This window comes from Populus trichocarpa, chromosome 5, assembly GCF_000002775.5.
Source record: "Populus trichocarpa isolate Nisqually-1 chromosome 5, P.trichocarpa_v4.1, whole genome shotgun sequence".
NCBI classification, from domain to species: Eukaryota; Viridiplantae; Streptophyta; class Magnoliopsida; order Malpighiales; family Salicaceae; genus Populus; species Populus trichocarpa.
The window spans coordinates 7,085,433-7,109,174 of NC_037289.2; the positions used below are offsets into that span (position 1 = coordinate 7,085,433).

Here is a 23,742-nt window from a genome sequence, read left to right on the forward strand (position 1 = left end):
CTATGCCGTAATTTCTTGAGTGCAAACGAAATCATGCACGCAATAAGTTGCTTATTGTTAGCTCCCTTGATTTTGTTTTACTTAATATGTAGTTGACCTAGCCGCACATGCATGTGTTTCTTCAACGGCAGTCTACTTCGATATAGTTTGTTTATTTGCTAGACTCTTTACAGAAGATCGTAGACAAAAGAGCTTACGTACACTGCATCTCATGTTTCCGATTATCTAGAAATTAATTGATGAATGATGACTGATTAAATTAACAAGTTGGAAGATGAGCATCTTTATTTTTAGCATGCTTACAACGGATACATATTTACATGTCAATTTCACAAAAATGACATTGTTTTAAGTTCATTTTAGCCATTAGTTAATCATTTTCTTGCTTGGTATTTGTGATATTATAGTTGTACTTGGATTCATTCGAAATAACGACCAACATATGGTGAAAACACTGAAAGAGAAGAAAACAATGAACGGCAGTTCATTATTACCTCTGGCTATTATGCCAGAATCAGAGCTAACAATATCATCTTATTGAGCTCCATGCCCATGAATACCGAGAGCCAATCGAGTATATCTTTACCCTGTTTGTCTCCTTTACAGCTCATCAAAGGGGTTGGAGGTGTATTCTCCAAGAGAGTGCATTCGAAAACCACTTTTCATGACCTGTGATCTGTGAGGGAGACACCTATCTATCCCCACTTCGGAAGGGAAACATCAGTGGCCTGATAGGTTCAGTTAGTTGGGAGGCATCGCAGGATTTTGTGGCAAAGAAGCTGATAATTTCCTGGGCTTCGTACAACTTCACATGATCAGTCTAGATTAGAGCTGGCAAGCTTGGATTTGAAATCCATCCTGTGTGTTATCTGTCAAGTACTTTGTTGTTTCCAACTGTAAATAATCTATTGCCATGGAAACTGGTACAGAATCCAAGCCTCTGATACCACACAGCCCCTGAAACTTGACAACTTGACCAAAGTGGTGACATGTAGATCTTAATGTAAAATTTGATGTTTCCGATATGAATTCAGCTCTCACTAATATAGATTTGCACTCAGCTTGAAATTGTTGTTAGCTGCTTAATTTTGCCTTGTGCAATGCCATACATGCATCATTACATAATCATAGACAAAAGATGGTGGGTTATACACACTAAGTAGTGACGGAATCTTATTATTATATTGAAGTGACCTCTCCTTTAAACAAGAAGCTTTTTAGGGAGAAAAGGGAAGCCAGCAGCTGTAGGTATAAAAAAAAACTCGAAGGCCTCACCCAGAATACATACAAGGACAAACAATATGATTGATTATTAATGTGGCCATTCATGATATAAAGCTATAGGGGTAGAAAAAGCCAGAAGATAATGCTAAATTCCAGGACGATCCAAAATAGAAATCAGGTTAGATCTGGTTGGTGCATTGTCACATCCTCAATTAATTGAACACAGCTACTTCCAATCACTGGATGTGTTGAAAGTTGGCTAATCATTCTCGTTTGTTAGTTTTTTTTCGCAAAAGTATTTTTTAAAAAAGTTATTTTTTTTAATTTTTTTTACTTTAAATTATTTTTTAGGTGTTTTTAGATTATTTTGATGTGTTGATGTCAAAAATAATTTTTAAAAAATAAAAAAAATATTATTTTAATGTATTTCCGAGCAAAAATCACTTTGAAAAACAACCACTATCACACCCTCTCAAAAACATAAAAAAGATGCTCCAAGTATTTTAATGTATTTCCGATTGAAAAACACTTGCAACTATTACCACACCCCCTCAAAAGCATAAAGAAGATGCTTCAAGTATTTTAATATATTTCTAAAAAAAAAACACTTGCAACCATTACCGCACACCCTTCAAAGCATAAAGAAGATGCTCCAAATAATCCCACCTACTAAACTACTTGATAATAAGTTTTTCATGATATTGGTAAATATTTTTATAAATTTATTTTTTATGAAAATAATTTTCCAAATCAAGGATCATCTTAAACTTTTTTTTTTATTTTTAATTACAGGGATTAGAGTGGTACAACTTATAACTATGGCCTCGTTGACAAATATGCGGTGGTTCACATGCTATAAGGGCAGCATGGTTTGTAGAGAGCATAGATCATAAATGAATAATGGTGGTAGTTTCGTGGGCCAATGCAGATGTTTCTATAACCAGAACTGATAGTGACAATAGCATCTCGGAATGCAACCACCTCTCTATTCAACGATCCTGCCATGGCCAATAAAATATTAATAAAAAAACTGAAAGGCACGGTGAATCCATTATGCATATAGAACATGAATTATTTTTCATTACAATACTATAATTATTATTTTACTCTTTCAACAAAAAAATCAATCAACTTGTTCTTAGGAGTAAAATGATTTTTTTTCATAGGGTCAATTAGTTAGTATGAGATTTATCAAATATAATTCATTCTTCTCATTTTTTAAATATATAATAACTATGTTACTCTAAAAAATAATTTTTTTTAAAAAATGAACAGGGGCAATTCAGTCTTTATATGTTTTAAAAACATAATATAAAGATTATATTACTTTTAAAAGCAAAAAGTATTAAAGTTACATCCAATGATTTTTTTTCATATTTTCAAATTGTTTTTTTTTTGTAATAAAAAAGTTGATAGAGATGATTTGGTCTTTTGATTAATATAAATATTTTTTAAAATGAAAAGTAGCTGGCGTATACGATGCATGTGCCCTTCGAACGGTGCTTGTTACATCATCCCACGTCCAGACATCACCTTCTAGGACGGCAATGGAAGCGTCCCGCTGTGTTCTTTTTGGTGATGTGGCCATGTACACAACAGCGTGAGGGTTAGGCTCCAATGAATTTTTTCTTCTTCTCTCTCTTTTCTCCCTCTTCTCTTGCCAAAATATAAATGTGTTATTTCATTTTTTTATTGGATCTAATTTGATCCTCTTTCTTCTGATTGCTATTTTTTAATCTTTTTTTTATTGATTTATTTTAGTTTGCCCCTCATCATTTGATTTGATTTAATCTTTATATCAAATTTTGGTTCTCATTCTTTTGATTGTTGTTTGTTTTTTGTTATCATTTTTCTAATTGAATTATATTTTCAATTTCATCATCAGCATTTGATTTCAAATTATTTTATATCAAATTTAATTCTCATTCTTTTAATTCTCATTTCTTTTGTTTTGGATCATTTTTTATTGCATTTTTTTTTTAAATTTCATCTCTCATTATTTTAATGATTTAGAATTTTGTTTCGTTATTTTTTAGGATTTTCATTCTATGGGTTAGTCCTAACCTCATGACCAGTATCGCAAGTTTCAAAAGTTAGCATAAGTTGACTTTGATCTTTTTCTAGTCTTTTTTTTTAAATGTTTTTTCTTTTCCAAATCATTAATCTTCAACATTTTATTTACTAGTAATTGATCTTTGTGTTTTTTTTTTCTAATTTTCTTTCTATATATAGGGTTATCTCAATCTTGTGCCTATTATTACAAGTTTAGCGAGTTAATCCGGGTTAGCTCAGATATCTTTTTTCTTTGCTTTTTATAATTTTTTTTTAATTTTACCATTCAACATTGAATTGTTTGATAATTGAGCCCTATAGTTTTATTTAGTATGCTTTCGACATAGTAACCCCGAAATCACGACCAAGTTGCAGATTTGACATGCTATCTCGGATAGGCTCAAGTCCGATTTTTTGATCTATTTTACATTGTCAATTTTTTTTCCAGTTTTTTTATTGTTGTTGCAATTTTTTATTTGTATTATTTAAATTAACCGAGTTTATTAAATATATTCGAGTAAATAACACAAATATTAATTTTTTAAAACTTTATAGAAACACTTGCATCGCTTTAGTATTTTTTTTAAGTTGAAAAAAAAATCGTGTCGGTCCGCGGCATAAAAAGCACCCTTATCTAGGAATACACTAACTCATTAAATCACATTACAATGCCCTAGTTGCCCTTCAATTTGCCACCAATTAAGGGGAATTCCTGGTTTCTTGAAAGGGGGGCTCTCCACGGTCCATAAATTAGCAAATTTTTAAGTCCCTAAACATTGGATATTCTCCAACGCTTGAAATGTTGATTTGGGTGCCAAGTGGATATATATACATGTTAATGTTATTATCTGAGATTTAAATATAATAGAAGACCTGCAGGAAAAGAAAATTTGTATAATATACCAAGTACATGTGAAATGATCTAGGTTGAAATACATGAAAGCTTGGTTATAGAATAATCTCAACGATTAAAAAAAAAGCATTGGATTCTTCACGAGTGGTGCCTCTTTGCTAGGTCAAAGTGACCAAATCTATCTCCCCTAATTACATGTATATAGTATTAAGGCAACAGCCATTCTCACGCTGCAACAAAATTAAATACAATGTTCATGTCCTTGATTCTGACTTCTGAACAAAAAACAATCAAATCGCCTAGTCAATATAAATGTACCTCCATTAACAAACAAGGCATGTAGAGACATTTATCAAAGAAGCGAGGAAGTTAGATGGTAATAACAGACTCTCCTTGCAGCAGGTTGTTGTCTTCCAGTGATGTAGATCATTACAGGGAAGAGAGGAATATGGAACATGCCGACGTGACAATGAGAGCATGGGAATCCATTGAAAGGGTGGCTGGAAGATTTACGAGAAGAAAGATAAAGTTAGTGGTGGGAATGGGGAGGAGGGCGGTCTTGGCTTGTGTTGTGAAGCTAAAGAGGAAGGTTTGCAGGATCTTGAATGCAAAAAACAGAAGCAGCAACGAAAGGCATGTGTTTTTGAACTATGATATGTGTAGTTATACAAAGAACTTCGATGATGGAAAGTGGCAGCAGGAGGAGGTTGAGTATTATAGGACTCGATCTTTTGCTTTTAGGTATGGACAAGCTAACAGCTTGGCTTTGTAATCCAGATGCACACTCCCTTTCTCGTCTTGTATGATTAGCATATTATTATACTTTGGCATCTCTAAGTTTATATTGCATTATATTCTTTTTTCTTCCCAGATCGATCCCTTGATCAAACACCTTTTTATTTGTCTGGGCACCATTCAACAACATTAATTTGCATAGATGGATTACTTTGTCGATCACTAATGTGACTGCGATCAACGTCGAATGATGGTGCTAATCTTGCATTTGAAATATGGCCTAGCTTGTCGCGCTGTTCCTGTTCCAGAGACTAATACCTCTGTGGCATGAAATATATAGTGGCACATGATTCCTAAGAAGACACGCCTGTAGTTTAAACTTCGAGAGTTTTAATTCCAAGGCTTTGAATTCAAATGATTTTTTTTTAACAAGTGGAATGGTTAGTAGTTAGTGTTAATGGTAACTGGTAGGGACCAACTCAAACATCACAAAAGTTAAGGGACTATACTACCATTTCAAAAGGATTAGATATTGAGGCAAGCCGAATCTCCTCGAGACGACTCCCTCCCGGTTGGGTAATTGGAAGTCCTCCTAGTCTGCCTGGATTCACACATTGCAATTGTTTTTTTTGTTTTTGTTTTTTTTTTCATGTTACTTTTTTTTATTTGATCCTTTTGTATTGATTTGTTTCATGATTGGCCTTGGTATTTTAATTTCATCAATTGTTGTGCCCTTCTCACAAAGTCGAAAACATCAAATCATTGGGTTTGCGCTAAATTGTGCGGAAAATTGGTTGGATTTTTCATTTTCAAAGAAATCTGAACAAGAGGAACTAAAATTTATAAAAGAAAAGTGAAAAGCTATAAAGCAAGAAGAAACAAATCAAATTGCAGAATCCAAGGGAGATAGAGAGATAAAAAAAAAGAAAAAAAGGGAAGAAAATAATGGTGAGTATCCTACACGCACCACCTAAAAAGAATAAAGATGTCGAGATGCTACTATAGACACCAAAGAATATCACCTTTGGGGGCGGTAAGAGATTGCACGCGTTGCTTGAAGCCGGCGACTCCTATTCATAAGCTAGCGCATGTGCCGACTTTTTTTTTTTTCACTTTGATCCCTAATTTGATAATAACTCTTCAATTAAGTTCTGAATCTCATTTAACTCATTCAATTTAATATGTAATTCCCTAATAATTTTTTAATTAGAGTCCAACTTTTATTTAATTAAATCTCTAATTCAATAATAACTTTCTAATCCAATAATAACTTTTTAATTAGAGCCCAAATCCCATCCCACCTAAGTATTGATAGAATAGAGAAAGGGAAAGGAAAGAGATAGCTAGCCGACCAAGTTAGTGCCTTATGGTCATGTCTATTATTCAGGTAGCACATTTGATGTTCACCCCGATTGACCGTGTGTGATCCAATATATATGTCGCCGTCTCAATATTAAATCAATAGAAAAAAAATATCATCTTTTTTTTTAGGCCAACTCATATTTTTTCTAGTAATCCAAGTTGATCTTGGACTTGCCGAATCAATCAGTTCACATCATAGCAACTCCCACAAGTTTTATTTGAATATTGATCTAGACAAACAATCGGGCAGAAGCTTTCAAGGTTAAATTGTTGGCCTAGGGTTACTTACACTATCAATATGTTCTCCATGACTTGTCTATTTTTAACTTGGATTTTTTTATAATAAATGGAGTTTGACTATTATCTACTTATGGTTTTTTTTCTTACCAGGTTTTGATCGAATGAATCTTCTATGTTATGGATTTACGTCATTTGTTTAAAAAAAAGATCACAAGCCTCTTTGTTACACCTCAAATTTATACTTGTAAAGGAATGCAGAAAACAAAACTAGTCTCGTGTAAAATCCTAGGAAATAGAGATGCAATAAGTTGATAGCACAACTTGTCATAGAGTAGTTTTGTTGATTTTGCGACTTCAATTAATTTAACTACTGAAATCATCTTTAAGTATCAATCGATTTGAATTAAATCCTGCTCGTACTTGGAATGAAAAAAAATTAAAGAGGATAAAAGGAATTTCTTTTTATTGGAGAGTCCAATGCTCAAAATCTCCTCAATAATTGGTATCAAATATGGGAGAAATGGTTAATTAGGGGCACTAAGGAAAGGATGATAACACACTCTTCAGATCGGGTTGGAAGAAACTTGTTGGGCCTTTAGCTCTCAAAATAAAAAAGCTCTAAGTCAAGACTTCATTAATGGGCTATTGCACTTCCAAAATTTTTTTTTAGAGTATTTTTCACTCGGAAATACATCAAAATAATATTTTTTATTTTTTAAAATTTATTTTTGATACTAGTACATCTAAATGATCCAAAAACACTAAAAGAATTAATTTGAAGCAAAAGAATTTTTAAAAAAATTTTGGACAAAAAATAGGTTGAAACTCAATCCCAAACACCTAATTGTATTCAAAATTTCAAATAGGGAGTGAAGTGTAGATAAAATATTTTTTATGCAGTGTTTTAGAAAAATAATAATCAATCAATACATTTACTTTTTAAAAACTCTTTATTGAATTTGTATTTTCATATTTTTTTCAAAGTTATTAAACCCAATTTAGGTTACGAGTTGAGTAGATAAACCCGGGTTGACCTAGAACCACAACATTTCAAGATTTTTTTTTAAAAAAAAGATAAAATAAAATCATTTTGATTTTTTTTTTAAATCAAATCGAGTCTTAACCGAATAGACTAGGTAGCAAGTTGACAGCCTAGGTTGACGAGGTCAAATCAGGTCAACTCCGTGTTAACGTTTTTTGAAACCCAGCCCAGGGTCAAGGATCGAGTTTAATAACTGTTATTTTATTTAACTCAATTCATTGCCGATTTTTCTTAGGATATTTAATTTGCTTTAAAAAATATGTTTTTTGTTTCTAGTTAAATTCTCCAATTTCACTCCGTACAAATAATACTAAAAATAATGGATGATAATTTAATCCGAACTAGACAGTTACTACTCTAAATGAGTGGGTTTTTTTTAATAGTTATCTTACTTGATAGGTAATGGATAATGTATGAATATTGTCAAACTCAACCTAAAATCTATTTCAAATCTAATACAGTATAATACCCGAATCCTAATGAATATAATAAGAACATTTAAATTTTTTTATAGAAACTCATCACGTGAGTACTCATTCCTAACTAAAAATAATAAAAACATGAACTAATTAACTTATGATATACTCTTCATCTAAATTGCTCATGTATGTTTGCTTTGCTTACTGCGAGACTTGAATCTCGGTAGACTTTGTGCAGGTAAAGGCCTTTTATTTTCTTTGTTATTTTGCAGCCTTGTGATGTCTTACAAAGAAATTCTGACTTGTGTTATTGGTTTTGGTTTTAATGGTAGGAAACAAAAATGGACTCCTTGTGCCGCATACTACTACTGATCAAGGTGAGTAATACAGTTGTGAAAATGGTGTTTGGGGTAGTTGTATAAGATGCCGAATTGATGGTTTAACAGATCATTGTTGTTTTAGAACTTCAACACTTGAGAAACAGTCTACCTGATCAAGTTGTGGTTCAGAGAGTTGATGAGAGATTATCTGCGTTGGGAAATTGTGTAGCTTGCAATGACCATGTTGCTCTAACACACACTGATCTTGACAAGGTATTTTGAGCTCTTCCTTAGAATTCATTCTTTATTCCCTATTTATGTGCTTTTGATACTATATACTTGTTGACTATTGATTTGATATGAATACTCTATATTATTGCATGCTTTTAGAGGTTTGTTCATGCTCTCAGCTTCTTGTAATTTTTCTGTAATTACAAGTCTTGACTGTTTTGATCAGGGAACAGAGGAAATGATTGCCGATGTTCTTGGAGTAGAAGTTTTTAGGCAGACAATTGCTGGTAATGTTCTTGTGGGCAGCTACTGTGCTTTCTCCAACAAAGGTGGCTTGGTAAGATGTTTAATATACTTGGCTGATGCTTATTCAGGCAACTAGATGTGAAATATCCAAGTATGCTTATCATGTTCTGAACCGATCAATTTGTGTTGCAGGTCCATCCCCACACATCCATTGAAGACTTGGATGAACTTTCAACCCTCCTTCAGGTGCCTTTAGTGGCTGGAACAATAAACCGTGGCAGTGAAGTGATAGCTGCTGGCCTGACAGTGAATGACTGGACTGCATTTTGTGGTTCAGACACTACTGCTACTGAACTTTCTGTCATTGAGAGTGTTTTCAAGTTGAGGGAAGCTCAGCCAAATGCTATAGTGAATGAGATGAGAAACTCATTGATTGACAGCTATGTATGAGCCATTAATGTGGGCCTACTGTCAAAAATATTAATGGTGCTATCTTGCCCTAAAAGGTTGAATCGCTTGATAGTCCTTACTGAAAGTATGTTGATGCTCGACATCACATGTTTTATTATGAAAGAGATTGTTTGAAATACTATTTTTCACTAATGAAACAAGGAGAAGCTCTGTTATTTCATCAGAGTTCTTCATAACTATGGAGAACAAAAAATGGACACTGAAAGTTGGCTTGCTGTTGCTGGTTTTGTATCATCAATATTGCTGGATTGCTAAGATACATGCCTCAACTCTGTTAATTTGTTTTCCAACTGAATGCCGACCATTTGAGATTTTTGCCTTGTATGCTTGCAGTATGCTATATGCTGTAGCAAGGTTGCGGTCAGATCTGAAGCATGCGTATCACTAGCTTTTGGAATGGTAGTTTTATTAGTTGAGGACTGGCAATTTTAGCTGATCAATGATTTAATTTTGGAAGATGCCTGATTCTGAGCTGGTCTAGCTAGTTGATGCATGAGAATTTTGACTCTTCATGTTGCGTTAAATTAGCTACATACCATTTTTTTTTCAACAGCAGCAGAAAAATTTCGATTGATGGAATTTCCATCTACTCAAACATGTTTCCTTTGCCTAAAAATGCATGCAGTTGGGCTGCCAAACCTTGTGGGCTACTGGCCCGATGTTTTTTTTATTTTTTACCTTGATATTCATCCTGTTTTCTCCTTTATTTTCTGACAAAGATGTGAAATTCATTGATGTGGGTACAAACCTAGTTTAAAAAGACAGATCGCCTAGATAGAATTAAGGACTCGGTCCAAAGTACACATCAGAAATCAAGAAGCTACTGTAACAATGTTTGATGCCTAAAAACAAAGAGACCTGGTGCTAGGTTGAATAAATCCCTTCCAAGGGCTCCAAACATAGAAACACAAAGCTCTTCTATCTATTTCATTTTCTTGCAGATACTGTCCCTAGACAAAAAGAAACACAGTATCGGCATACAATGGCAGAAATACAGTCAACTTTCTACAAACAATGGCAGGACTGGCATACATTATAGATTGTAACTTTATGATGCTAGGTTGCCAGCAGAAGTTGAATTAAAGCTTGCAAAACCTTAGAACAAAAAATGCAGTTGCTCAAGCTATATTACTAAATAATTTTCTGCAGCCAAAAATTCGATGGCAGGGCTTCAAAATGCTGCCATCCAAAAGTTTTGAGTTCAACAACAAAGGTGAAACAGATTCGGTGCTTCTCTGTTTGTTTGAATGGGGAAACTATCTATAGACTGTAGTTAAATAGACATATGGTAGTTGCATCATCTCACTTCATTAGCCTTGTCTGCTCCATCTACTTTTACGTCAGTCCTAACTTCTCCGCTGGTAGGCCTGGAAGATTTCAGTTCAAAATTCAAATAATGGCCAGAAACAAAGAAAGTTCGAATAATATCATACTCTTCATGCTTGCTTCCAAACATGGTCTCAGCAACTTGGCTGATTAGGTAGCAACTGGATTTCAACTTGAATTGGAATACAATTCTAACTCTGGTATCATCAACCCCGAGGTGCATTCAGCCAAAAACTTTTATACTCTATTTATCTAATGCATGACAGTGTGTGAGTGCTTATCTAAATGAAAAATCTGCAGATTAGCTGTCGCATCTTGGAGAGTTGATTTGGGGGGACCTAAATGACCAACAATCTATAATGAAGAGGCCATCAGCTCATGTATAGGAGATAGATTCAAGAGAAAATAGACACCTCAAGTAAAAGACAGAGAGCACATGAGATCACATGTTATACGTCATTGTTAGGTCAATCTGTGCACACACCTTATCCTGGCAAAACACAAGTCCAAGCCTCAGCAGTGTTTGATACCATAAGCATTCCTCTAATAAGACATATCTAGGATACCCTAGACCAGAAACCTCTCCAGATATGTGCTATCACTGTGCATAGTGTACAGAAGCAACAAAATGCAAATTGTTGGACACTTGGATTTCGTAAACAGTCTCAAGGATCTAATTACTCAGAGCCTGGAGACTATGAATGAACACAACATATGATTTCATTCATTTAAGGGTCAAACTCTACATCCCTTCTCAACTTTGGCATTTTTCCTTCGAGAACATGACTTTTGTTTTTCCAAACTCAATTTTATTCTATTACAGAATGTGGATCACTATGAGATTTTGGTGGCTCATTTACTGAGCTCAAATGGTATTTCATATATCAGATTAGGGTCATTAAACCAGATTAGAAGGTTGCTCTGTGAGGTTCATTTATTCTGAAGTTATCCTTCTAGAGAAGTTCCTTTCGCCTTTGACAAATTGTAGCCTGGCTATTTTATTGTGAAGGTTATTTATAATTGATTGTTAATACAAACTTACAAACAGCAATAATTTCTTAATAAAGGAAAAGGGTCAGGAAAAGTGCACTTACAGTCCACTTAAAACTTTGATGGTGTCATAGAATAGCCATTGCAGAGTCACAACAGGTCCAACAAGCATTATCCTTATAGGAAGGCTTCTTGTAAATAAGTTGGAAAACCCAATTTTCCTCACAGCCTGCTTATGTGAAAGAAAGTTGTCTAGGTCATGTTCTTTAACAGTAAAGAGAAGTATCCTAAAACACAATTTGAATAGCGGATAATACCAGAATGAGGCTATCAGCCTTTTTGCTATAAAGAGAAGCAACAATGTTATCAGCTGGATTAGAAATAAAGCTACCAACAGAGCCAGCAGTGTATCCAGCTAAACATGTCACCCCAAGCTGTTGAGCTTTCGAGCAATCCTCTTTCCTTCTTTTAATAACATTACAGTAAAGAAAGTCTACGGAATGCTCAAATGTTGAGAACATAACCATAGAGACTGTGGAAAAAGTTGTCACAAGTGTCAGTACTCATGCATTGAGAAACTATCAAGGTCACATATTTCAGACTATTGAGTCCTTCATATTTCAAATTCAAGTGATCTTGAAAGAGATAATATACATAAAAGGGAACACTTAAAGTTGGATGCAGTAAATGGTGTGATGAACATTTAGTTGAACTGTAATTTAGAGTAATTGAAGTTTAAGGCTTGTGCAATTACATGGAAGGTTTCGACCCCATAGCGGAACAAGCCCTCTGTAAAAACTGCAATAGAGAAAAAAATTTAACCTTGAAGCACACACATAATGACACCAAAAGGACCCAAAAGAATGAAGGCGTGGGTTATGAATTCCTTACCCAAGAAACCCTTCTGTTCTATAAACCTTTGGAAACCCATCAGCCAATCCTTTAGCAAAATGGGGCTGTGCTTGAACTCTAACTTTAACAGCTTCGAAAGGGCAGAGAGCCAAATTGGCAAAAACTTCAGCAGAGGCACTGCTCATAAAGAAAATAAAACTCCTGTTGCAATCAACCAACACGTTGGAGTAAAGGGTCTTGAAATATTCATATAAACCAAATCGACAACCACCTTGAGCACCATAACCAAAGAACTTCCCTGCCCACCCTCTCCAAAAAGCAGAAGGCCCTTGCTCTCTCAATAAAGTAGTAAAACATGAGTATATGCTATAATACTTGACGGGGTTCACCTACAAATCAAAATTAACAAAAACATGAATATTATTTGTTCGATGCCCTCCAAAAGACAATTAAACTAAGTAATAAACAAAAGGCCTAAATACAACTTATTCACTTGATGGGGATCACCGAAGAACATCATTCTATGATAAAAATCCAACCTTCTATAAAAAAACACAAATAATAGATTCCACAACAGAATTAAGCAAGATATTCACCTGCATGTTTACTTTTAAGACATCAAGAGGCGTAATTGCAAGATGGGTGGTTCCAGCACTTAACATTCCACTAACAGCACAAAGAGCATAGTATCCTGTTGCTGCTCTGCAGTCTTGTGCTTTCAGTCTCCTTTGATCTTTCTCCATAACCATGTCAGCAGCTCTCTTGTTCTTTACTTGTCTTCAATTGTTAAGACATTCAAAAACAAAAACCTATTATAATTTCTCTTTCACAGAATCAAAATTGCTGTCTGAAAGTTGTATCGGATTTTACAGGACAGATGTTGTTAATTTCATGGAGAATCTGACAGCAACTCTGCAAGAATTTACAAGGGTTTATGTCTTGCCTAATTTATGCTGTGTTAGTTGCTTCTTTTTTTTCTTTTTTCTTTTTTCTTTTTTAAATCTAAGGTAGTGTTTCATACTCTCCGTACAAAAAAATAAATACATGTTTATTAAAGAATTTATTTTTATAATTTTGGAGTAATTTTTTTTATTTCTAAAATAGAGATATAAAAACATATTTATGAAGATAATATTTTTTTTTTATTTTTAAAATATTAATATAAAAAATTCTTAATTTTAATATTATCCAACTAAAAACAGGAAGAACAAAAATAATAATTATTATAGTTTTAAAATACAACCTGGAACAAAGGTTTAAAGAGTCAACTCAGGTTGATTTAAATCAATTATTTTTTTAAAAGATCAAAATAACATTATTTTAATTAATTTTTTATTTAAAATTCAATGGATGTTTGCTCCGGAGTTTACACCAGGTCACGAGTCGCCTTGATTTTTTGATTGGATTAGGTCAGATCAGGTCAATAAATTGGTCAAGTCCTCACGCCAACTAGGTCCCAAGTTGGCTCATTAGCTTGGTCTATGTTTTATAACTAAAGTTATTATACTATTATTAATTCCAACATTGAATACAAATTAAAGTAAAAAAATAATATCTAAATATTTTTTTATCGGTGTAAATTTGATATTAATGCATATTAAAGATAAAATAGAATTTTTTATATTTTATTTTCTTGATGCAGACGAAAGTAGTGATAAAGGGTTTGTTACAAGTCAAAACCTTGAAAGACCAATAACACCATATATATAAGAACACTATCAAAATACTTAATTTTATTCCTTCATGTCTCCACTTGCCAAAAAAACTATTACAATCTTTTATATAGAAAAAAAAACTAGAAAACCCTAATTATACTAAATAGAAAAATAAACTAGAAACAATTATATCCAATTATGAAAAAAACTAGAAAAGTATCATAATAAAGAATAGAAAAATAAAAATAGAAAGAGATAAAAATAACTATGAAAAATATCTATTTTTGTAAATATTCTCCTGCATCAGTCTCTCTAGATTGAAAGGAACTCATCATCAAGTTTAGGCTTCAGTTAAAAATTATCTTCTATCAAGAACATCCTTTTGAGTATGAGCCACCTCATCGAGGGTAACACCTTTATGCAGACTACCTCACCATAGACCCCTAACATAATATATTTATTTGGATCATCCCATCATAAATACCTAACACAATACCTTTGTGTGGGCTGTCACATCATAGGTCTCACCACCAGGATTTCAGATGACAATAATTGATGTAGAAAAAACAACACATTATTTTCTAGATGTCTTTATCTATTGGGAAACCTCTTCATCCCCTCTTATATAAGTACATTCTGTAACTTCTTCCAACCATGGTTGTTTTGCAACACACAATAAAGCAAAATAAACACCAAGGATTGTTGGGCTCTTTTCCAGCCATGGTTGCTCAACATCACACACAAAAGCAAAATAATTATTATAACCCTATTTTATACCCTATTTTTTAAAAAACTTTTCCACAAAATCCAAAAATAGCAAAGAAAAAAAACAAAAATCCAAAAAATATATTTTTGATTATTTGCGTCATTTTCAACATTTTAAATGTTTTTTCAAAAGAATTCAAAATTCAAAAATTTACCAGATAAGCTCATTGAGTATGAGTGGTGGCTTTCGAGCTCATTTTGAACATGAACAAATAAGACGAGCCAAAGCTTAATTTATCATTTACCATCCTCCCGGATCCAACCCTTGTATTTCAAAAGTGAGGATTAGACCCTGTTACCAATACGTGCAGTGAAGCTAGATATTGTGTCACGTGTCAAGAAAAAGTGCAAACCTGTTGTTGTGTAGCTAGAATGACTTTAGTGAACACTTTCATTTGACGAGAAAGTTGTTCAAGATCTAAAAGAGCTGGAGTAATTGTGGTGAGGAGGTCAATTATTCGTTTGTGCCTTGGATTTTCTAAGTGATTAGCAATGAAAAGAACTTTTGATGATAGGGTGTGAGATGAAAATAAACTAGCTTTTGTTCGGGTTTCCACGGACAATGCTATTAATGAAGTCAATTTTATTTTTTTTGAATTGGATATGGGTCTTTATGCATTTGCTTGATGGGCTAACTAGGGCGACTGGACTTGGCCACTGGTTGATGGGCTGAAAAGGTGACTAGACTTGGCCACCAGTTAACGAGCTTAAATGTGACTGAACTTAGTTGTTCCACACTCTCCTAACAACCAAGTTTCATACTAGAATATGAGACCCTTCGATACTTAAGTTAGTAAATATAAAAGGGGAAATAATGTACAAGAAATAAAAGGATGATGAAGAGCATATGAACTATATGTATGATTGTTTTTCTTGATTGAACTTGTAAATGGGTTTGTTTGTTTATTTATACATCTCGATCATGTGAGCTTACCTTATGAAGAGTGAAGTAATGATAGAGAATAATTATTTTCCCTTGCAGGTAACCTAAAAAGATGAGTTGTTATTGTTTCTTATTGTGTCATTGGTGAGAAAGCTGACACTCAAAGGTGATTGACATGAAAGACCGGTGCCCCTTGAGGAGATAGGTTGGTGGGAGATAGCTATTAGCAAGATTGGTAGACTCCCTTTGAAAAAAATAGGTTAATGAGAGAAAGTAATGGCTAAGAAAAGCAGACGTCGTTTTAATAGTTCATGCATAAACACAAAATAACATGGTGCTATTTTAATTTTTCTTGGAAGTCTTAATTTGCATTTAGGTGGAATTTTTAGGAAATCATGTAGGATTGGTCCCCGTGATGGATTTTTCTTTGTTTGAGTTGCCAACCCAAATAAAAAGCATTTTCTTTATATGCATCACCAAACTTGTTACATTTTAATTTCTTGTCTAATTTTAAAAAGATTATCTAAATATAACCTCCACAACCCAAAAGACTACACACATTCTGATAAGCCACGTTAACTGTTACTTAAGATGTGCACAACCAAAGCTAACTTAAACGTTCGTTGTTGTTTTTTATATTTTTTAAACAATCCAATGATACTACTTGACTAAGTTATTTATCATATTTATTATTTATTATTGCAAGATCATTTCCTGGCAATTAGATAATAATTGAAAAAGGTAGCGTAACATATTTTTTAATGCCCATGCATAATCTATTATTCTTCATATATCAACAATAAATCTTTTATTTAGGTTTTTAATAAACTATTTATAATCAAATCATAATATTCACATAAATTTTCTTCTTCCACTTTTTATTAAATTCAAATCGAAAATAAATATAATACAAAAAGCAAAATCACAATCATATCAAGATTGATTGAAAATATTATTTGTTAGTATTTCTTTCAAAATTCTTAAAGATAAGAAGAAAAAAAAGGAGCTTATTGTATAAAAATTAACTTGAGAATACCTTTTAGGTAAAAAAAAAAACAGAGAAAGAAAGAAAAACAAACTAAGAGTAAAAAGAACATCAATCAACCGAGCAAAGAGACCCAAATTCGATGACCACAAGCCTAAGCTTAGATCTTGGGCATGCTGCTTTCCATCTTGGGCTTTCAACAATTAGGCTTCGTAGAAAAACAAACGTGCATGCCACTACACCTTCACCGAGGATGCCACAATAGACAACATCATTTGATTTTGGTATTGTGTCTTGTCATTCAAATAGTCATATACATGGAAACCTTGCCATTGTTTAGGAATGCAAAGCGACAATTAAGGGACAAAACATGCGGTAGAAACACTAACATTAACTTAAAAATTCACCTTTCAAAACAGAAGAATAAAACAAAGTAGGAGCACTGATCATGCTTTTCTTTTTCTTTTTTTTTAATCATTACGTGTTATTCCATAGATACTTGCAAATATGAAGACTCGAGTCCATCATTCCGTTCAATTAAAGGTATGTCATCCAAGCTGACAGTAGTGAATTTATGAAATATTCCGCTCGACTGGCCTCAATTCTGAACTCTGATGCTCTGTGTTTATGTTGTTTTCTTTTTGTGTTTGTCATTGGTTGTTGATTACTGCGTGTTGGATTGCATATTTATGTTGAAGGGAAGTTTAGATGGAAGTGTATCAATCCATTTTGGCAGGTGGCAAAATTAATTTTATCGATGGGGATGTTTATTGCTAGCAGTATGTGATTATACAAGTGATTTATCCAATTCATTGACATATCATCGGGACTTTCTTTCTTTGTTATTTTTTTTTCCTTTCTATTTCAGAGTAATAAGGCTATTCATTTCGAATTAATTTGTAGAGTATTGACGGTGGACTTAACCAATAAATTTCAGACACTAATCGTTAAATGGTTGGTGTTGTTTAGACAATTCACTGGTGATGAATAGGATTGCTAGGAGGGAAGGTGAAAAATAGGTTAAGATTAATAGAGGGTGATTGTCTGTCTCCCACTTGGGAAATAAGAAGCTATGATTTGTATTCCTTGTGCCACACAACATCTTAAATTAAGCAGACAATGTCTATCATTTGAATTGCTTAAAAAAGGAAGAACCTGGATATGAAAAATTAGTTATTTTACTAACATTAACATGCTGACATGGCCTAATGTCATTCTCTGTTTGGTTTCCTTTTGTGTTTGGATTTTGAACTGGTAATATTGATCATAGACATTTTTTCAACCATGTCTTTTGGACATTCTTGGCAGGTACCTTCTCTCTCTCCAAAGTTATAGAGAAAGATTCAATGTTTTTGGAAAATTACTAAATGTGCAAACCAAACCGATTTAATTGCTTCATAACTTATTTTCATGAGCATGCATTAGTATAGATTCAATGCCGTCAAATGGATCATGAGTTCTTGTCTTCGATTTGGCAGTGATTTTTTTCACAACATATATATAGTTGGTATTGGTATTAATTTCTTGACATTTTTTTATGCAGGCTTGGTGAATCCTATACTTTTGAGACAGCCCATATAAGTGTTTGATCTGAAAAGCTTGACAGCAATCCCTTCTCCTCTGATATAAACTCTATTCCAGGGAAAGGAGGGTTGTTCATTGGTTGTAAAGATGAGGGGAGCTGTTCTTGTAGCACTTGCTGCTACGGTGGGGAATCTGTTACAAGGATGGGATAATTCAACCATTGCAGGTATTTACATGCCAGTATACCATTATTTAATTTCATATAATATAGAAATCAAATATCTTTTTTGTTCATTGCATTATTTATTGTTAAAGTTGCATTCTGGTCGTTTGCATTCCATGCTGTGATTCTTGATTCATGAGCAAGCTGGTATTTTTGGTTTTTCTTATCCTCAACTCTTTCTTCGGTTGCTGAGAATATGAAGATATTAAAGGACATAGAAGTTTTGAGTCCATAGAGTTAATGGAAATCTCAACTTTAGGTGCATCACAAGGCTTTTGATTTACAGTAATGAAATTAAAGTCTATATAAGATTCGGAAGAAGGGAAAAAAACATGGCTTCGTATCAATTTGCGTTGTGGAACTAAATATTGTGGCCTTCTGTTTTCAGGATCCATTCCTTACATCAAGGAGGAGTTAAATTTGCAGTCTCAACCAGCAGTAGAAGGGCTGATTGTAGCCATGTCAATTATCGGTGGCACTACTATCACAACATTTTCTGGAACAGTATCAGATATCTTCGGAAGACGTCCGATGCTGATAATGTCGTCAATTCTTTATCTTCTAAGCAGCATAATTATACTATGGGCTCCCAATGTTTATGTCCTACTTTTGGCGAGACTACTTGATGGTTTTGGAGTTGGTCTTGCTGTCACTCTTGTTCCTTTATATATATCTGAAACGGCTCCATCTGAGATGAGGGGGCAATTAAATACACTTCCACAGTTTATGGGCTCAGGAGGAATGTTTTTGTCATATTGCATGGTGTTTTTCATGTCAATGATGGATTCACCAAGCTGGCGGCTGATGCTTGGGACTCTGTCAATCCCCGCTGTCATTTATCTAGCATTGACGCTTTTTTTCTTGCCTGAATCTCCAAGGTGGCTTGTGAGTAAAGGAAAGATGATCGAAGCTAAACAGGTTTTGCAGAGACTTCGTGGTAGGGAAGACGTTTCAGGTTTGTTTATAAGCTTGCATTCTCAGTGGAACTCTTCTATTTCTTCCATGTGGTTGAGATTTTTGGTGGCAAATCTAAAGCTCCTATGATCTGCAGGTGAGCTGGCTTTGCTACTTGAAGGTCTTGGTGTTGGGACCGAAACAACAATAGAAGAGTACATTATTGGCCCAGCCAATGAGATCACTGGTGAAACTGATGCGAAAGAACATGTTAAATTATATGGGCCCGAGGAAGGTGTCTCGTGGATTGCCAAACCAGTCACCGCTGGATTCAGTAGTTTAGGGATGTTGTCCCGTAACGGCAGTTTGGTAAACCAAACCGTGCCTTTGATGGATCCACTTGTCACTCTATTTGGAAGTGTCCATGAGAACATGCCTACAACGGGAAGCACACGCAGCTTGCTTTTTCCAAACACTGCAAGCATGGTGAGTGTTGGAGAAAATCAAGGTAGAAATGAACAGTGGGACGAAGAGGGCGACAAGGATGGCGAGGACTCTTATCCAGAAGCTTCTAGAGCTGATTCTGATGACAATTTGCGAAGCCCGTTACTATCACACCAACATTCTAGCATGGAAAAGGGCATCAGTCATTGGCGCAATAGCAGCCTCGTAAATTCTGGGGAAGAAGGTGCGATGGGTATTGGTGGCGGATGGCAGCTGGCATATAAATGGTCTGAGAAGATAGGTAAAGATGGTAGTAAGGAAGGAGGGCTTCAGAGGATATATTTGCACCAGGAAGGTACGATTGGTTCTCAGAAGCATTCAGTTACTTCCTCTGCTGGAATTGACATTCCTGAAGATGAGTTTGTACAAGCTGCTGCTCTGGTTAGCCAACCTGCTGTTTGTTCTAAGGACATACTGGGTCAAGCATCAGAAGGTCTAGCAGCTATTCACCCATCAGAAATTGCTGCTAAAGGTCCAAGCTGCGGTGACCTTTTTGAACCAGGAGTTAAGCGTGCATTGATTGTTGGAGTAGGGCTTCAAATACTCCAGCAGGTATATCAGGACATTTTGCAACACGAGTTGTTTATATGCGATTGTTCCTTGTAGCAAATTCTGCTCTTTCTGGATTTCAACAACCGAATCTTTGAATTTCATAACTCTCCTAGCTGACTGCTTTGTTTGAGAGAAAACATCGGTTTTATTTGGTTTTATCATTTGGCTGAAGAACGCAATTCAACAATAATCCTTCACCTGCTCTGATGCATAACATTTTGTCGTTCATCAATGAACTAATTCTTGTTTTATCAATCATCGATTATAATATTAAACGTAGATTATTAAATGTTCCATCTTTTTTCCTATTTATGCCTCATGTGTAATCTTCTTGTTTCTACAGGTTGCTGGCATAAATGGTGTTCTCTACTACACACCCCAGATTCTTGAGCAAGCAGGGGTGGTAGTTCTTCTATCAAGTCTGGGCTTGAGTTCAGCTTCTGCATCTTACTTGATGAGTATTCTCACTACATTCTTGATGCTTCCTTGCATATTTCTTGCCATGAGACTAATGGATGTCTCTGGCAGAAGGTCAGTTTCTTCTAGTAAAGAATTTTTGGTTTTGTTCATTTAGAAACTATGAGTTATTTATATTTCTAGTTGAGAGCCACTTCTGCCAACAGACTCTTTTGCTTCCTTCAGATCTATTTTGCTGTACACCATTCCTATCTTGGTAGCATCGCTAGTTGCTTTTGTCCTTGGCAGTATTGTCAACATGGACTCGTCTTTGAAAGCAGTGATCTCTACTGGCAGTGTTATGATCTATTTGAGTTGTTTCGTCATGGGCTTCGGAGTAATTCCAAACATCCTCTGTGCTGAAATTTTCCCGACTCGTGTTCGTGGCATTTGCATCACAATATGTTCTCTGACATATTGGATTGGAAACATCACGATCACGTACTCGCTTCCTGTTATGCTAAACTTCTTTGGCCTTTCTGGTGTCTTCACAATCTATGCCATTGGATGCGCGGTGTCATGGATTTTTGTTTTCTTGAAGGTTCCTGAGACAAAGGGCATGCCCCTTGAAGTCATCACCGAGTTCTTTGCTGTGGGTTCCAAGAATGATTGACCTGAGCATCCTACTAGAGATCAAATTTCACTGTTGTTTTAGTTCTACTGGAATGATTCCCTGTTCTTTTTTTGGACCTGTCAATGTCCTACCCCTCTTTCTTTTTTTGTCATTTTTAATGTTGGGCACTTGCTCATGTTGGTTCAGCAGTGGCTAGTATGGCAGTCTAGCAGAGATAAATCGTTGGCAAAGAAAGTGTTTTAGGAGAGGAGAGTAAATCAAATTTCTATCATAGGCACTGCAGCAAAAAGAAAAATTTTGGTTTTCACATTTGCGTAAATCACTTGCTGATGTTGGTTTTCACACTTGCTGGTGTCTTCACAATTTATGCCATTAGTATCTTTCTATTCAATAATAACCTTAGCATTGTAGTTTCTTTAATGGTATTAGCTCTAATTATAACAATTTTTATTTTTTTGTTATAATTCATCACACTCCTAGATCTTGACACAAACTCTATAATATTTGATATAGTTCTCTATAATAATAATTAGAAAAAAACTTTTTTTTCATGATTGTTTTCATTTCATCCCAAGTTTTCATGGGTCTCTTTCTATTACTTATTTTTTCCAATACAAGTCGATCCCACCAAATAATAGTATAGTTAGTAAACTCAATAAAAAGTTTTACTTTTTTATCCTAGAGTAATGGTGATAGTAAAAAATCAACTTCACTTTCTTTTCTCACTCTAAATAAGCTTTCAGATAGTTTTCCGCCTTGAAAGTTGGAATCTTCATCTTAATAATGTCCAAATGTAAACCCAAATCTCTATCAAAACCATCCTAAAATCTATTCTCCATGTCTGCTCTTCTATAGTTGAATTGCTCAAGTGACTGAACTATCCCGGGACTTTGGTTTCTATATGGCCGAAACTTACCAACATAGTTATCATCAAAATTCTTGGTCTTTTCATCTCTATTTTTTGTTGTAGATTCTTCTATAGGTAAATTAACTCATCTCATAGACCTTCTTCCTTCCAAATCTCTACGGTCTGACCCATCTTAAAGACTAGCCACTTAAGTTTTCAAACCAATCATCCCAATTAGGTGAATTAACTTTAATTATTATTGCATGGTCAAATAACATGATTCAGGATTATTCCTATCTTTTGGTGATGGTGATCCACTCTTAGTTGACACGTCAAGAGTTGAAAATTAAGTTAGTAGCAATACACACACTTCATCACGTGTTTACACTCAATAGATCTCATTTCTTTCATGTTTTACGTAAAAAATTTTATTTTCACTCTAATATGCTCACCTTCGTCTTTTACCACTTAATTCTCAAGATTTCAGTTATTTAAAGAACTAATTCACAAAAAAATAAAGATTAATATCTTAATGACATAATCAAATAATATAAAGACTCAATAAACAATAAAGATTGAAAACTATCAATACAAAACTAGAAATATGAAATCGCAAAATATCAATATGAATTCGTGCAAAATATGAATGATACGAAGACATAAAATAAAGACTATGAAAATTAAGAAACTAATGGTATAAGATTTAAACCACTAAAAATAACAAAAGCATTATATATATATATATATATATATATATATATATATATATATATATATATATATATATATATATATGGTGGTGAAAACTAAAACAAATATGCAAAAACTACCTATTTTAAAAAAAAAAAATTCAAGAAAGACCAACCAAATAAACTTAAAATATCTCAAATCAAGATTTATCTCCAAGAAACCCTAAGAATTAATATTGTTTTTAGATTTAAATCAAAAGTGGTTGAATTCTATGTTTCTTAAATCAAAATTTGCAACAAACCCTAAAAATTTATTTTTCTTGTGATTTTTCTTTATTCTTTCTTTTATAAAACTTTATTTAATCAAGATCACAAATAATTTCTTTTTTTTTTAACTTGATGTTGCAACTAGTTTTTAGAGAAGATAAAGAACTCGGTAACAATAAACTATGTGAAACACTTGAAGATAAAAGGGATATAACATGATTTAAAGCCTCGCTCTAATACCATTTGATACGAACCTAATGGATATAAAGATAAAAAAAAAAAACCATAGTCGAATCTATTTTTTTCTAAGAAAGTTACATTCAGGCTTGTGATTGAGTTTGATATAATGATTACTTGTATCGAGGCACAAAAAGTATAGAAACTAAGCCCCCACACAATGTCTATAAGGAGACGCGAACAAGTATAAAAGACACCACGAAGCTTGGTTAGTTCTTTGATAAGTCATAGTAGCTCAATCAAGAACTAAATTAAGAGAATCATTTCATAATCACACAATAAATTATTTTGAAATCAAATTCTGTAAAAAAAAAAAACTAAATA

General features: G+C 33.9%; 3 protein-coding genes and 1 non-coding gene across 6 annotated transcripts; 3 read left to right on the plus strand and 1 right to left on the minus strand.

Annotated features, from left to right (window-relative positions):
* Positions 1–4,502: 4,502 nt before the first annotated feature.
* LOC7492114 (eukaryotic translation initiation factor 6-2) lies at positions 4,503–9,467 on the plus strand. The gene is made up of 6 exons (XM_024601363.2): positions 4,503–4,870; positions 8,104–8,165; positions 8,260–8,304; positions 8,390–8,520; positions 8,705–8,815; positions 8,917–9,467. Exons 1-6 carry the CDS (start codon positions 4,503–4,505, stop codon positions 9,172–9,174), a joined length of 975 nt encoding a protein of 324 aa, XP_024457131.1. The 3' UTR covers positions 9,175–9,467.
* An 824-nt stretch (positions 9,468–10,291) lies between these two features.
* Positions 10,292–13,346, minus strand: LOC7492115 (mitochondrial phosphate carrier protein 1, mitochondrial). Its single transcript, XM_002307163.4, has 6 exons — positions 12,960–13,346; positions 12,403–12,752; positions 12,266–12,309; positions 11,829–12,043; positions 11,616–11,740; positions 10,292–10,562 (listed from the first exon to the last, which is right to left on the minus strand). Exons 1-6 carry the CDS (start codon positions 13,110–13,112, stop codon positions 10,493–10,495), a joined length of 957 nt encoding a protein of 318 aa, XP_002307199.2. The 5' UTR covers positions 13,113–13,346; the 3' UTR covers positions 10,292–10,492.
* Positions 13,347–16,942: 3,596 nt separating this feature from the next.
* LOC127905401 (small nucleolar RNA snR46) lies at positions 16,943–17,131 on the plus strand. The gene has a single exon (XR_008059376.1). It is a non-coding gene; the product is annotated as a small nucleolar RNA snR46 (small nucleolar RNA).
* LOC7480447 (monosaccharide-sensing protein 2) lies at positions 17,004–21,722 on the plus strand. 3 transcript variants are annotated; one of them, XM_002306383.4, is made up of 6 exons: positions 17,004–17,194; positions 18,195–18,401; positions 18,787–19,353; positions 19,450–20,348; positions 20,692–20,879; positions 20,991–21,722. In XM_002306383.4, the coding sequence occupies exons 2-6, from the start codon at positions 18,323–18,325 to the stop codon at positions 21,415–21,417; spliced, it is 2,160 nt and encodes a 719-aa protein (XP_002306419.3). In that variant the 5' UTR covers positions 17,004–17,194; positions 18,195–18,322; the 3' UTR covers positions 21,418–21,722. The 3 variants fall into 3 exon arrangements, with proteins under 3 accessions (XP_002306419.3, XP_024458060.2, XP_052309289.1); XM_024602292.2 differs by lacking the exon at positions 17,004–17,194 and adding an exon at positions 17,510–17,959; XM_052453329.1 differs by lacking the exon at positions 17,004–17,194 and having other exon boundaries at positions 18,024–18,401.
* The last annotated feature ends 2,020 nt before the right edge of the window (positions 21,723–23,742 follow it).

What these genes read in the sequence shown, in the direction of transcription:
- LOC7492115 (XM_002307163.4), bottom strand. Translation starts at nt 13,112, where the DNA reads ATGGTTATGGAGAAAGATCAAAGGAGACTGAAAGCACAAGACTGCAGA. An exon ending in AGAACAGAAGGGTTTCTTGG is followed by an intron (nt 12,310 to 12,402) that starts GTAAGGAATTCA and finishes TCTCTATTGCAG; the next exon opens with TTTTTACAGAGGGCTTGTTC. An exon ending in ATGGGGTCGAAACCTTCCAT is followed by an intron (nt 12,044 to 12,265) that starts GTAATTGCACAA and finishes CTTTTTCCACAG; the next exon opens with TCTCTATGGTTATGTTCTCA.
- LOC7480447 (XM_002306383.4), top strand. Translation starts at nt 18,323, where the DNA reads ATGAGGGGAGCTGTTCTTGTAGCACTTGCTGCTACGGTGGGGAATCTG. An exon ending in GGATAATTCAACCATTGCAG is followed by an intron (nt 18,402 to 18,786) that starts GTATTTACATGC and finishes TTCTGTTTTCAG; the next exon opens with GATCCATTCCTTACATCAAG. An exon ending in TGGTAGGGAAGACGTTTCAG is followed by an intron (nt 19,354 to 19,449) that starts GTTTGTTTATAA and finishes TATGATCTGCAG; the next exon opens with GTGAGCTGGCTTTGCTACTT.
- LOC7492114 (XM_024601363.2), top strand. Translation starts at nt 4,503, where the DNA reads ATGGTAATAACAGACTCTCCTTGCAGCAGGTTGTTGTCTTCCAGTGAT. An exon ending in ACTCGATCTTTTGCTTTTAG is followed by an intron (nt 4,871 to 8,103) that starts GTATGGACAAGC and finishes ACTCTTCATCTA; the next exon opens with AATTGCTCATGTATGTTTGC. An exon ending in GCATACTACTACTGATCAAG is followed by an intron (nt 8,305 to 8,389) that starts GTGAGTAATACA and finishes TTGTTGTTTTAG; the next exon opens with AACTTCAACACTTGAGAAAC.